General features: G+C 39.8%; 1 protein-coding gene across 3 annotated transcripts in view; it reads right to left on the bottom strand.

Moving 5' to 3' along the window:
• Positions 1–14939, bottom strand: part of Lpin2 (lipin 2) — a 77072-nt gene that overhangs the window by 19626 nt on the left and 42507 nt on the right. For all 3 annotated transcript variants that reach the window (XM_031368723.1, XM_031368724.1, XM_031368722.1), the window contains exons 3-7: positions 11976–12071; positions 8753–9054; positions 2313–2420; positions 1316–1439; positions 222–561 (exon numbers count right to left, since the gene is read on the bottom strand). In XM_031368723.1, coding sequence (XP_031224583.1) covers positions 222–561; positions 1316–1439; positions 2313–2420; positions 8753–9054; positions 11976–12071 — 970 coding nt within the window. The remainder of the gene's footprint in view (positions 1–221; positions 562–1315; positions 1440–2312; positions 2421–8752; positions 9055–11975; positions 12072–14939) is intronic.

Genomic DNA, 14939 nt, shown 5'->3' with positions numbered 1-14939 from the left:
TTTGGTGGAAATTTAGAGAGCAAGAGAAGCCTCAAAGGATAAGTCATCACAATGAAGTTTGGGACAGGTTCTGAATGGAGAGTAAAAACACAAAGGGCTATCGCATGGTACTTAAAACACTGAGACAACATACCATTTACACTGATGTGCTATCACATGGTACTTAAAACATTGAAACAACATGCCATTGACACTGATGGTATGTGACGTCAAACAATTACCTTTCTTCTTTGTTGGTGAGTCTACTTTAGCAGCTGGTTTGGATTCTGAGGGAGCCTCTGCTGATGGGCTGGGAACAGGGTCTGCATCTAATAGAGATGAAATCTGAGGCGCCTCAAGAGGTAATTCGGGAAGTTCAGTAGAAGCTGCATCACTCAGTTGCTTACACAGGGCTCTTGGTTTGGGTTTCACTATGGTACAGGTAGTATCTTCAACAGTAGCATCCTTCTCAACTTCTCTTATGAGGCTATCCTCACTGGGAATTACCCTAAAATGAGTGTTCTCTGATGGTGTAATTGTAGCTGTCCTTGGATGATAGTCATATCGTTCTCTTTTGGTGACCTGCAAAGGTGAATTGTTTAAAAACTAACTTCAAATGTATTTGTTATGGTTAATTTTATATATGGTAATATATTCATTAGCTATATTTTGTTCAATGTCACAACATTTATAACAGTTGCATTCATAACTATTATCATCAGAAGCAAACAATGAAGAAAACTATATAGACAACTTTCAGAGTCTAAAACAGAAAATGCTCATCTTGAGGGAAACAGCTTATAGACTACATAAGAACATCATCACATACATGACTCCAGAGCTCCTTAAAGCAGTCAATCAAAATCAAGTACATTTCTGTTTTAACAAAACTGAATTCAACAGAAGATCTAAATGATTTCATAAAATGGATCTTTCAGTTGATTATTCTTTCAGTGTCAACAGCTGAAAAGTTTTACGAACTTCCTCCTGCCTGATGCTGGACAGAACCCAATGTCTTGAGCATAGAAGGCAAACCTTTACCAACTGAGTTATGCCCCACCCTACCTTTAGTTATTAAGATCTCAGTGTGGAAACTCCAATGTCCCTTAGGTATCTTTAAATTATAAAAGATCCTGGATTCCTTCAGTTACAAGTAAATGTACAGTGGTAATGTTATGAAAATGTTAATTTTTATTTACTTTTTTGACCACAAGAGGGCAATGCTATCATAATCCTCTGTGAGTTTGGCAAGAAATCGCTTCCATCATTTAATGGAGGAAAATCCTCTTTACTAAAATTTAGTCAGACATCCTCATCTTCCCCATGAGCCCCGTACCTTGGTGGACTCTGGGAACCCGCCCCATGTCCACTCCATGTGCGACTCAGATCTGAGGAGGCTCTCTGATGACTTCACCTCCAGCTCCGAGTCACTCTTGGGGCACACCGCCTGAGGGTAAGTGCTGCAAACACAAGAACAAAGGGAAGCCAGGCTTCAGTCTAGGTGAGCCTCACAGAACAGACAGGAGCACGGTCAGCTTGAGTATGTCGACTGCAAGCACGCACATTCCCCTGAGGGAAGTATCAATTACACATCTCACTTGAGTTCTTTAATGAAATAAAAATGCCAGTTAGGAGTATTAAGGGCTTCCTAGGCTCTCTGTAGACCCTTTATGGTATGTATTATTTGTTTGTTTCTCAGAGGAAACTAATGATACAGACAATTTTGTAAGACAAAAAACACACAGAAGGTGGGCTCAACAATTAGTTAATGTGAGATCAGATATATGGCTCAGTGATAAAGAACTGGAGGACCAGGGTTCCCAGCAATCCCATGGCTGCTCACAGTTGTCTGCTAAGTCTATAATCACCTGCAATCCTAACATTCCTAGGGGGTACAACTTCCTCTTCTGTGGCTTCTGTGAGCACCAGGCATGTACATAGTACATAGACATACATGCAGATAAAACATACACATAAAATACATAAATTTAAAAAAATCATTTAATATCTAAAAAGGCTTGATCACAGATATAAAAGTATGGCCACATGTTCTCTCACTGTGTTATCTGACACCAAAGACCTAGAATTTGGTGGTAGGTCAGGCAAATTCTAGGCCGATTATTCAGATTTACAACTGGCAAGCACCATTAGATCTAAGATTAAATTTAGGAACAACATGGTTGTTGAGAATCAGTTCATATTCATATTAAATTTTAACTAATGGTTACTCTACTATTCCACAAATGGAAAGTGGTATCACTATCAAATAACAGAAAAGCTATTGATAAGCTTCCCCTTTCCCTTAAGAAAACAGAAATTTCAAAAATACTCACGTTTCTAATGGGGACCAATCTCCATCAGATAAGGGGTAGTTATCCCCAGAATGGAATAGTGGAGGCTCCTTATAGTCTTCTTCCTTTAAGGAAGCATTTGAAGATCCTCTACCAAAGGGAAAAACAAAGCAAAACCCAGTAAGGCAGGAATGCTATGTGAGCTTTAACCTTCTCCACTAAGTTGAAATAAACAATATAGTTGTCACAACCTCAGCACAGTGCTACTCAGTGGATGGCATTCATTCAGTTCCTCCAAAAATTTTTTTTAAAGATTTATTTTATTTTATGTGTATGAGTACACTGTAGCTGTACAGATGGCCATGAGCTATCATGTGTGTGGCTGCTGGGAATTGGACTCAGGACAGCCCTGCTCGCTCTATAATAATAACTATATATATAATAATATAATATATTATATTATAATAATATAATAACTATATATATATAATTAACTGTAGCTGTCTTCAGACACACCAGAAGAGGGCGTCAGATCTCATTACAGGTGGTTGTGAGCCACCATGTAGTTGCGGGATCTGAACTCAGGACCTTCAGAAGAGTAGTCAGTGCTCTTACCCGCTGAGCCATCTCGCCAGCCCCAGTTCTTCCAAATTTAAGGTGCTAAAATTGTAAATAGCAGGTAATCAACGATCCAGAAATTTAGTAATTTGTCCACAGTAAAAAAGCTATGGCTTCAGTTTTTATCTTTAGGGAATTAATTTGTCATGTGTCCTGTCTACTTCTCAGTCATGAGGAAGTTTATATGGAAGCATGTGGAAATTGCTGAAACCTCTGAAAAGCACAAAGCACTCGCTATCTTCTAGAACACTCAGCTCAGTAGTGTACTGAATGTACATCTTACAGAACGTTAGTGCTCCTACAGTATACTGACTATAAACCAGAATCGCACCACTCACTCTGTAGGCTGAAAGCAGAGAAGGAAAACTGCTGTTTCTTCTTCAGTATTACTTCCTGTGTGACATACTTTTTATTTCTTCTTCAACTAGCCTTCCCATACAGATATAAACCACTTAAGATAAATAAATGGATCCTTTAAGATCTTCCTGTCAAAGTTCTTCTCTTGATGGAATCTCACATACAATCCCATGCAAGAGGAAAAAAAAAAACATACCTAAGCAGACACTAGGAACCAATCATTATCTAATAAAAATAAGTCAAATGTTAAACTTTCCCTAAAGAAAGGGAAAATTGAGGCAGGGGAGACAGCTCAGAATATGGGTTCAAGTCCCACTGCTCAGATGAAGGACAGCTTACAACTATTTATAACTATAATTTCAGGGAATCTGATGCCTTCTTCTGACTTCCATAGGCACCAGACATGCATGTGGTACAGAGACATACACACAGGCAAAACACCCATATACATATACTAAAGTAATTAACATGTAGAAGAATGCAAATCGATCCATTCCTATCTCCTTGTACAAAGCTCAAGTCCAAGTGGATCAAGGACCGCCACATAAAACCAGATACACTGAAACTAACAGAAAAGAAAGTGGGGAAGAGCCTCGAGCACATGGGCACAGGGGAAAATTTCCTGAACAGAACGCCAGTAGCTTATGCTCTAAGATCAAGAATTGACAAATGGGACCTCATAAAGTTGCAAAGCTTCTATAAGGCAAAAGACACTGTCAATAGGACAAAATGGCAACCAACCAATTACAAAAAGATCTTTACCAATCCTAGATCTGATAGAGGGCTAATATCCAATGTATACAAAGAACTCAAGAAGTTAGACTCCAGAGAACCAAATAACCCTACTAAAAAATGGGGTACAGAGCTAAACAAAGAATTCTCAACTGACGAATACTGAATGGCTGAGAAGCACCTAAAGAAATGTTCAACATCCTTAGTCATCAGGGAAATGCAAATCAAAACAACCCTGAGATTCCACCTCACACCAGTCAGAATGGCTAGAATAAAAAACTCAGGTGACAGCAGATGCTGGAGAGGTTGTGGAGAAAGAGGAACACTCCTTCATTGCTGGTGGGAATGCAAGTTGGTACAACCACTCTGGAAATCAGTTTGGCGGTTCCTCCGGAAATTGAACATAGTATTACCTGAGGACCCAGCTATACCACTCCTAGGCATATATCCAGAAGATGCTCCAACATGTAATAAGGACACATGCTCTACTATGTTCATAGCAGCCTTATTTATAATAGCCATAAACTGGAAACAATCCAGATGTCCCTTAAAAGAGGAATGGATACAGAAAATGTGGTATATCTACACAATGGAGTACTACTCAGCTATTAAAAACAGTGAATTTATGAAATTCTTAGGGAAATAGATGGATCTGGAGAATATCATCCTGATAATAGGCCTTTTGCCTTCCAAGTAACCTAATTGCAAGAGAACACACATGGTATGCACTCTCTGATAAGTGGTTATTAGCCCAGAAGATCGGAATATACAAAGAACAATCCATAAACTACAAGAAACTCAAGAAGAAGGAAGACCAAAGTGTGGATACTTCATTCCTTCTTAAAAGAGGGAACAAAATACTCATGGAAGGAGTTGCAGAGACTAACTATGGAGCAGAGACTGAAGGAAGGACAAGCCAGTCTGATATAGTTGTCTCCTGAGAGGCTCTGACAGTACCGGACTAATACAGAAGTAGAGGCTCACAGCCATCCATTGAACTGAGTACAGGGTCCCCAATGAAGGAGTTAGAGAAAGGACCCAAGGAGCTGACAGGTTTGCAGCCACCTAGGACGAACAACAATATGAACTAACTAGTACCCTCAGAGCTCCCAGGCACTAAACCACCAACCAAAGAGTACACATAGTGGGACTCATGGCTCCAGCAGCATATGTAGCAGAGGATAGCCAAGTAGGTCATCAATGGGAGGAGAGGCCTTTGGCCCTGTGAAGGTTCTATGCTCCAGTGCAGGGAAATGCCAGGGCCAGTAAGCAGGAGAAAGTGGGCTGGTAAGCAGGGGGAGTGGGGAGGGAACAGGGTTTTTTATTTTATTTTATTTTAATTTTATTTCTTTTTTTCGGAGGGGAAACTGGGAAAGGAGATATCATATGACATGTAAGTAACGATAATATCTAATAAAAATACGTAAAATTTAAAAAACACAAGGGGGAAAAAATCAAGCCAAACATGGTGGCATATACCTTTAATCCCAGCACTTGGAAGGCAGAAGGCAGATCTCTGTGAGTTCTAGGTCAGCACGGTCTTTATAGTGAATTCCAGACCAGAGAGTGTTACATAGTGAGGTCTTGTCTCAAAATAAAATAAATCTGTGAACACAAATGCCTATAGCTTGTACTTCAACTCAGGCCAAATTATAGGTACTTAATGTGACTCCAAGCAAAACAAGGCTTCTCGGCTGTGTGAGAAGGAGGAGAACTAAACAGGAATACTGTTAAGACTCAGTGGCTCTTTGAATATTTACACTCACCACAGAAACAAACCCCTGGTAGTCTCCAGAAGCCACTTACTGATGGGGGTCTGATAAATACAGCTTTCCAGTCACAGCTGTTCTTAGGGATAAGTCCTAGGCTCCCTGAATTTAGTTCCCACATTCAACTTCAAAGGAAGACTGTTTTAGTGCATTAAATGTTCAGTTCTTTCTTTCTGATGGCCCGGTCTTGGTTCTTTAGTTTTGCTATTGTTGGTAAGGTACTGAAATATTTCCAACAGTGGCATGGAAATGTGTAGGTATTTGGGGTATATGGTAGTTTGAATACAAATGGCCCCATAGGCCCATAAGGAGTGGCACTATTAGGAAGTGTGACCTCATTGGAGGAAGTGTGCTACTGTGGGTGTGGGCTTGAGGTGTCAGAAGCTCAAGCCAGGCCTGCTGCCTACTGATCTGGATACAGAACTCTCAGCTACCCCTCCAGCACCATGTCTGGCTGCATGCCACCATGTTTCCCACTGTGTCAAAAATGGACTATACCTCTGAACCGTGAGACAGCCCCAATTAAATGTTTTTCTTTATAAGAGTTGCCATGGTTGTGGTGTCTCTTCACAGGAACAGAAACCCTAACTACAACAGGATAAGTCTTGGAAATGTTTTATATGTACGTATTCAAAACTGTACTAGAATATCATCCAATTTGAAAAGCTTCTTCCCTTAAAGGTTTGTACTAAATTCAATGTTGTAAATTTTTTTTAAAAAGCACAATTATGTATATTACAAAAGACTCCATAATGATAATAATTGTTATTAATACATTTACTATACTCTTAAATATTTGTTTTAATGTACTCATACTTGTAAAAAGTATACTGTTTTATACACAGTATGCCATCTACCAGCAGCTACCTCATGTATCTTATACTTTTATGTCTCTTGACTCATCAAGAGACCATTGTGAAATATCAGACTCTATACTCAGTCTGTTTGGCTGGGTTGCCCAAAGGGACTCTGAAGACAGTATTCTGGAAGGTATTCATGCCTCTAACACCATGCTGACCTAGTCTAGACTATAAACAAGTATTGGGAGCACCTTTGGGAAGCCTCAGAAACATAGCTGTCCAGATTTCATGCTGGCCAGGCTGCAGGAACATGTGACTGAGGCTCTGTGCAGGGCCAAGAATTCACATTCCCTGGCCACCAGAAGATTATCTAAATGAAGTAAAGCTTCAGCAGGTTGAATGTAGATATTGTGGAGGGCATGGCCAGTGGCTATGGACATCCCAACCATAGTAGCCTAAGCCTCCACTGTGGTCCTCACTAACCACGTTCATGTAGACTGTGTTAGCTGCTCTATTAATGCACTTCTCAGGACGGCCGCAGCTCAGTCCTTCTGGAGCTTCAGAAGAAAGACACACAGCTCTCACAGGACAGGCACCACAGAGTTCATAATGCATCCTGAACTCACTCCAACAGCTATTTAATTATTACTGTCTAGTTTCTGTTAGATGTATAATTAAACAAATTTTTGTTCTAAGGAAACTTCAGGGGGAAAATCCTCCAAAGGGTGATCTTCACAGCTCACTAGCAACCCAAATGAATGAAGAGCAGACCACTTAGCCCTGAATGCTGCCAGAGGCCCAAGCTCACATGTACTGTGATACCTTCTACCAAGCAAGTAGGCAACTTGCGCTGGCAAACTATAGCAACTATCACCCAGTCAGGACACCAACAGATTGCTTATGTTTTAAAAATGTGTATGAGTGTTTGGCCTGCATGCATGCACTGTACCATCAGTGTGCCTGGTATCTACAGAAGTCAGAAGAAGACATAGGATCTCTGGAGCTGGAGGTACATTTACAGATGGTTGTATACCACCTTGTGGGTGTTAACCAGACCTAGGTCCTCTGCAAGAGCAGAGGAGTACTCTTAACTCCCCGAGTCATCTTTCTGGCATTTTAATTGCTTATTTCTAACAGGTATTCTGAATTCTATCTCAGGTGAAATAATAACCTAATATATCTAACAGTATGAAAAGTAACTATTACTCATGACAGTGAATGATATAAGAAGTATAGAAACAAATTCTGTTTAAATGTTAAGAGTACTACCACATGTAAACTTCCAGGATTTATAATCTAGATCTCAAAATCATAAGAAATGAGTTAAAACTTCACTAAATAGAATTACTATTCAGAAAATAGTATTAATTACAATATACTAATCATTTATTAATAACAAGTTTCTCATGATTTGACAATTTAAAAAAACTTAATAAGCAAAACACATCAAGGCAAAAGTTATTCTGCAGTTTCTGTAGCAACTTCCTCTTCTTTGACTGACAAAGAGTACTTCACTTTTCTGTGAAAACCCAGTGTTTCCAGACACAAGTGCACCATTTCCTCCCAGCAGCTACTGGAAATATTCAAATGGGTCAGCATCTCTCCCATGAGTCCTTCCAGTTCCATAAAGGACACTACATGCAGGCCACTTATGGGTTGCAGCCTCTAAGAGCTGCCATTGAGAGAGCAAACCACTGATAACACTTGTACATGTCCTTCCCATAGTGTCTGAGTGACCACTGAGTCAAACAGGCGGAAGAAAATTCCAAGTGAGACAAACTGTACTCTGCTACCTTGAAATTTTGGACAGTGCTGGCTCGAAAGTGGCATAGGTTTTGAGATTCCTATTAACTGGTATGTAAGTGATGATCAAAAACTCCACTCAAAAAAACCAAGTTTTCTTTAATTAATAGGGTATTTTGCTCATAAATTCAAAACGAGAGGGAAGTAGAGAGAGAAGAAAGGGACAGGGAATGGGGAGGAACTGGGAGAAAAAAGACCTTTGGGTTAGAAAGCTAGCTATTCATTCCAAGCCAATCCTAGTTGACAGTAGAAACCACCAGACTGTTCCAAGGGATGTTTAGTGCCAGAGCCAAAGGTCTAACAATGAGTGTAGTGGGATGCTGCTCCCACTTGGCCACACAATAGAGTTGGGGGCCCTCTACTGGATGCACAGGGCATGGCAAGAACTTGCAGAAGCCCTTACCTTGCTGCCTGGGCTCTCTTATCATCATCAGAGCTCACACCCACATCACCTACATCTTCTGTAACAGGGGAAGCTGCCTGCTCCTCCTTCCTATTGTCCTGTTTGCACTTCTTTCTCCTTCGTTTCTTCTTTTTCACAGAACTCTGAGTGAAAACTGCTTCTGATTCCAGGGTGTGAGAAACATCTGAACTCTGGGCTGGCCTTTCATTTCCACTTGATTTCACCAAAGGGGTTTCAATATGTTTAAAGAACTGGTCTTCGGTTGGAATTGGTGAGGTGGCAAGATAAGCAGGTAATTTTTCCTTAAAGAACAAAAGAAGAGTTATCTATGACAAACTGGACGCTCCTTGAGTACACAACTTTTTACAGGGGTAAGAAGGCATAGTTCCTAAGGGCAGAATGTCACCTGCTAGACTCAAGTGCTAGCTCATTTCAGTATGGGGCTGAGTTCAGTTGCAGGAACTATTCCAATTCAACACACAATATGCAAAAGCTGCGGCTAACGCAATGCTAATTAAATTCTGTGCAAAGAGCTGTCCCAGTGGAAGCAGCTGAGTATTAAAAGTGTGACACAATGTGATACAGCAAAGGCCAAGACCAAGGCCTCATCTGATAAGAGCAGCAGAGCAGGTGAGTAAAAACAGGAAGCTGGCAGATTTAGAACCACATGAACAAGTAAATGGAATGTGAAAAAAGGTGACTGTGACTTAGGGACACCTACAGTGAATGAGGTCAGTAAATTTCACTCCAAATATCCTCTCAGGAATTCAGACCAAAAGGCAGCCCAATATTTAGAATAAAAAAAACTTTCAACTTAATACTGAATAAACTAATCTAGTGAACTTCTTGGTCATGTGTTTCATCTTTTATATATTCAAAAGAAAGGATAAATAATAACATAAAACAGGCATAAATTAACTCCATAACTTAAAATGGTCAAAGTTTTACACAATAGTTCAAAAAACATGTGAGTTCTCATAACTGGTACCCACTAAAAATTTTAAACTTGGACTTAGTAAACACCCTGAAACTTAAAGTTTTGTTTACTAGGCTTACCACTAATATACAACTGTTGCCATAGCCTGAACGTCCCCCAAGGCACCCCAATGAGGCTGATGTGCCCTCATTTCTAGAGGTTTCATTTAATGGCTTTTTTAAATTTATCAGGGTGCCAACGCTGTTATGGTTTTCAGGAGTGTCTTCTAGTTTTATCACAGAAGTGTTTGGGGTGAGGTAGAAAGTACCGGCATATCTATGCTAGTTGTTTTTTTGTCAGCTCAGCACACACCTGATGTATCTGGGAAGAGGGAATCTCAGCTGAGGAACTACCTGCATCAGACTGCCCTTTGGGCTTTTTCTTCATTAACTACTGACATGGGACTGACAAAGTCTCTGTGTCCCCAGCCCACTGTGGGAAGGTGGCTGGCTGTATTAAGAGAGCAAGCCATGAGGAACAAGCTAGTAAGCAACAATTTTCCATGGCCTCTACTTTAGTTTCTGCCTCCAGGTTCCTGACTCAATTTCCCTTCATATAGTAAGCTGTAAAGTGAAATAAATTCATGGTGTTGTTGATCACAGCATTAGAAACTTAGCTAAGACATCTACCAACCAATAAGACAACAGTTAGATAAGCCAGTAAAACTTCACCATGGAAAAATGCAGCTATGAAAGAGGTTGTTTTAAAATTGTTGACTGAAAAGGAATGTTGATGTGGACAGTTATGTGAGAAAAAGTCAGACTAAATAAATAGTACCTGATGGGGTTCTGTTACCTTCTAACTCATTTTAAAAGCAGGTCTTTTATTCATAGTATATGTCATAGTATAGTAATTCTAATGTTTGTTTAATGAATTTGGATATTTTTATTGTATTGTTTTGTTTTGAAACAGAGCCTCACTATGTAGCTCTGGCTGTCCTAGAACTTACTATAGTGCAGTGAAATCTGCTCAATTTAGTCATATGTGGAACAGAAAAAACTGCTGAAGCAGGTTTCCATAGAAATGTTGGCAGTACCTGAAACCAGGCAAAGAACTCTCAAGAACCCAGATCTACTGGGTTATGTGATAACTAGCTAATATTTATTATGCTTCACTCTGTTCTTTGCCTCCTCTTCTTGAGGAGGTGAACTGTTGTTTAGGTCATATAAATGCAGATGAGGTCCAGCCAGACGCAGCTCCTTCGTAAGCTGCAGGGCACACAGAGCAGTACCCCGTGCTCTTAGGCTAAACATCAACCAAAATAAAATAATGCTCTTTTGCTGTTGTTTACTCTTGGTGTTGTCAGGTTAGAAGCTCACCTGCAAAAGTCTCTGTGTCCTAATAACTCGAAGCTTCTCATTCTTGCTGTAAGATATAATTTCTTATGGAAAAAGACATAATGACGCTCTATAGTTGTGACTCTTTTCTATAGTTTTTGAAGAGTCACAATGACTGCGTCAAGAACAATTTGTTCTTGTTCCAAGTGGGTTATGTGTGCCTGGGAGTGTACAAGGACAGGGGCTTGTATAGGTTTTTCTATCTTGAAGAAGAGACCAAATGTATACTAATGTATAAAAAGCCATGGGCCAATCAATTTATATCTCTTGACATCACAGTTCAGTGGTTCTTAAAGTCATGGGTATAATGTTCCTAAGCAAACAAAAGAATCATTCTTGAAAGCTTTATTATGTGTATGTGTGTGAGCGTGTGTGCGTGTGTATGTGTGTGTCTCTGTGTGTGTCTCTGTGTGTGGCACGGGGACTTGTGTGTGGCACAGCATCAGTCTGGCATCAGAGAACAACTTTGTGGAGTTCTCTCCGTCTTTATGTGGCTCTAGATATAAAACTCAGGCTTGTCAGGCCTATGTGGAATGTGCCTTTATCACTGAGCTATCTCTCTGGCCCCATAAACATGTCTTCTAAATTTAAAGGTCACATATATACACATGCACACTTAGTCTAAAGAGATATGCCTCAAGGCAGGGCTGAATAATTTCAAGTCAAACCATAAGCTATAATGGATATGAAGCAGGAAATCCCTTTGATATTATAACAAGCAGTTTTCTGCATGTTCTCTGTACCCTGAAAGCTGGTGTGAGCTCTTTTTTGAGAAGTTGACTTCAACATATAACAAAAGCTTGTTTAGCCAAAAATAATTATTTACACAATTACAGAAATAGTAGACCAGTTGTTTTGTGACATGCTATAGAACCCTGAGTTAACATGCAAAGGGGCTTTGAGAACTTACATATTCTTCTTCAGTCTCCTCTACAAAGAAGGCTTCTCCATTATCACCCAATTTCATGTGAAGATCCACAGCGCTGCCATTGATTTCTATGTCAATCTGAGGAGGAAGCAAGTGTGGTTTAGCATAAAGAGTCTTTTCCTTCAGGCTTAGCTAAACCCAAATTCTGGGCTCTCCAGCCAAACTTGGTACTGGGTTTCTAGAGCTACAGCCCTGGAGAAACACTGTTACTAACCCCACAGACCTCCCCCACAATAAACTTGGGGAACACAGGTAACCATGGGTTGAAAGAAAATGTTTTCACATTTATTTTCACAGCATTTAAAAAGTTTATTTTTTAATCTCTCAGTTTTATTTTCTTTTTGAAGGACAAGGACTGGATAGGTAGCCTATCCTTATCTTGAACTCACAGTATTCTGCCTCAGTTTTCAAGTGCAGGGGTTACAAGTTGAGCCACCATGCCCAGCTTAACCTTCAGAATATTGTGAAATGAGAGAAACATTCTGTACTTGCCAAGTTATAACATAAGCAGGGTTTGTACTGCAGAACTCAGACACTCAAATGTTTCACTGACTCTAGTGTTGAGTTGTGAGCATATTCCCTGCAAGTATTTTTATTCCAGGTGACTACACAACAACAGACACTATCAGGACCAGTGAGCAGTCACTGGCCTTCTGCAGCCTGTGCTGGTGACTGGCCACAGAGTTTTGCTACTCAGTTCAGCCACAGAGCGAAGTGTGGTGGGCATATGTTTATGTGTGTATACATATGTCCATCATTATGTATGTGTGGGTTCACATGTGTGTGTGTGGGGGTGGTGGTGGTGTCAGAGATCAACCTCAGGTTGTAAGCCCTTAGGCATTATTCACTTTTTCTAAGATGAGGCCTCTCACTGGGACTGCATGATCAGGGTAGGCTGGCTGGGCAGAAAGCCCTAGGTACCTGCCTATCTGTCTCCCCAGAGCAGATACATTAAAAAATAGCACATGCTACCATGCCCAGCATTTACATAGGTTCAGAAAAGCAAAGCTGGGTCCACATACTTGTATGGCAAGCACTTTACTGACTGAACTCTCTCTCCAGACCTCATGTAAGATTTTGTAAAATTAAACAACTCAAGGAGGTAATTATTGACCAAGATATGAAAATACGGAAAAAAAGGAAAGAACTGATAGTGTTATAAGGAGAATTCAGCTTTTCCAAGGTTGTGTCCAGTAAGTCAGTGCACATTCTCATCAAGGATGTTTTCCTTATAACAAATGGAGACCATTACCAAAAACCAAACCAGCCCAACTGCAGAGTTGTGGAGCCCAGTCCCAATGGATGCACAAAACTCCTGCATGTTGCTAGAACATTGCTGAAGAGGTAGCAGAAATACTGTAAGAGCCAGACAGGCTTAGGAGTTTGCTGTTGGACTGTGTTTCTTAGGAATGTTAGAGGTGTCACCTGTAAAACCACATGGCCACCCAAACATGCACATCACAAGGACAACAAAAGCTCGCTAATGTGGATGAGGCCTCAGCTCTATAAAGACAACTACAGGCGACTATGGCATGCTGGGTGTGGGAGTGTACTCTGTAGGGAAAGCACACCCGCTACTTACCATGATCTGCCCTGAAAACATACATGCAGGTGATATTATACAGATCAAGTGGGTTGTACTTATGTGTTTCAGAACATACACACACAAGCATATATAACAACAATTAATGAAAAGTCATGAATTTGAAGGAGAGCCAGGACAGGTATCAGGGAGGCTTTAGGGGAAGGAAAGGGAAGGAAAAAATGTTATTTACATTATTATCTCAAAGATTAAAAGAGTTTAACAAAAGGAAAATTAAAATCAAATTTGAGAGTTATACAAATAAACAGCTCACTTATAGGAACTATGAGCTTGGAGTTTTAGACAGACCTAGATAGACAACCAGAAGAACTATATATAGAAAAAAATCTTAGGTGTCCTTGAAATGTCTTTTATACATGTATATGTAGGTATTACTTATTTAATATATTTAAATACACATTTATATAAATATATATAAATGTACATTTATTATGTGTGTGTATGTGTGTGTGTGTGTGTACATATAAAATATGAAGACTGTTTCCTGATCTGCCCAGCTGAGACATCCTAGAAGCAATGACACATCAGTAGTAATAAGAAAAACCCATGGCCAGATCTTTGCTTCTAAATACGAGTCTTAAAAACAACTCAAGCTCTTTGGATAAGCAAAATGACTGTTTATAAAGTTGAAGCAGGGGAAACAGATAAGGGGAAAAATCTATTGTAAAATTAATATCTATGAGTTCACATGACAGAAACTGAATAGCTGAAGAATTAAATAGATGATAGAGCAAAGATAGCCCTTAATATAGGATTTAAGTTAAGAATTGGAATAAAAATGAAGATAAATTATAGTTACACATTAATAATTCCATAAATAAGCTTTATTAATGTATGTTAGTATGGGAAACAGGATTATTTCCATAAACCTCATGAAGAGAAAAATCAAACATTGTCCTCCAAGTAGATCCCAGCAGACATCATGAATCAAGGGAATCACTCTGCATTCTTACTCAAAGGACCAAGGGCAAAACCAACCTGACAGACAATCTACACAGTAACTTCTGTATTCCTTACCAGACAAGCACATGGAAAAATGCAAAGTCAACTTTAGAAAGGACCCGGGGGTGGGGTGGGGGGGCTGGAGAGATGGCTCAGCAGTTAAAGGCTAGGCTCACAACCAAAAATATAAGAAAGGACCCTGGGACATAAAGCAGACAGTCCTAGAAACACTTGCAACATCTGGATAAATGTCTCTAGTTGCCAGTATATGTCACTATAAATTTCTGGTTTTGAGCAACTCTCCAATGGCAATAAAAAATGCTAACATTAAGAAACATCCTGAGTGAGGTAAGCCAATCACAAAAGAACAAATACGGTATGCACTCTCTGATAAATGGTTA

This window comes from Mastomys coucha, unplaced genomic scaffold (assembly GCF_008632895.1).
Source record: "Mastomys coucha isolate ucsf_1 unplaced genomic scaffold, UCSF_Mcou_1 pScaffold14, whole genome shotgun sequence".
NCBI classification, from domain to species: Eukaryota; Metazoa; Chordata; class Mammalia; order Rodentia; family Muridae; genus Mastomys; species Mastomys coucha.
This window is presented reverse-complemented; position numbering and strand designations above follow the sequence as displayed.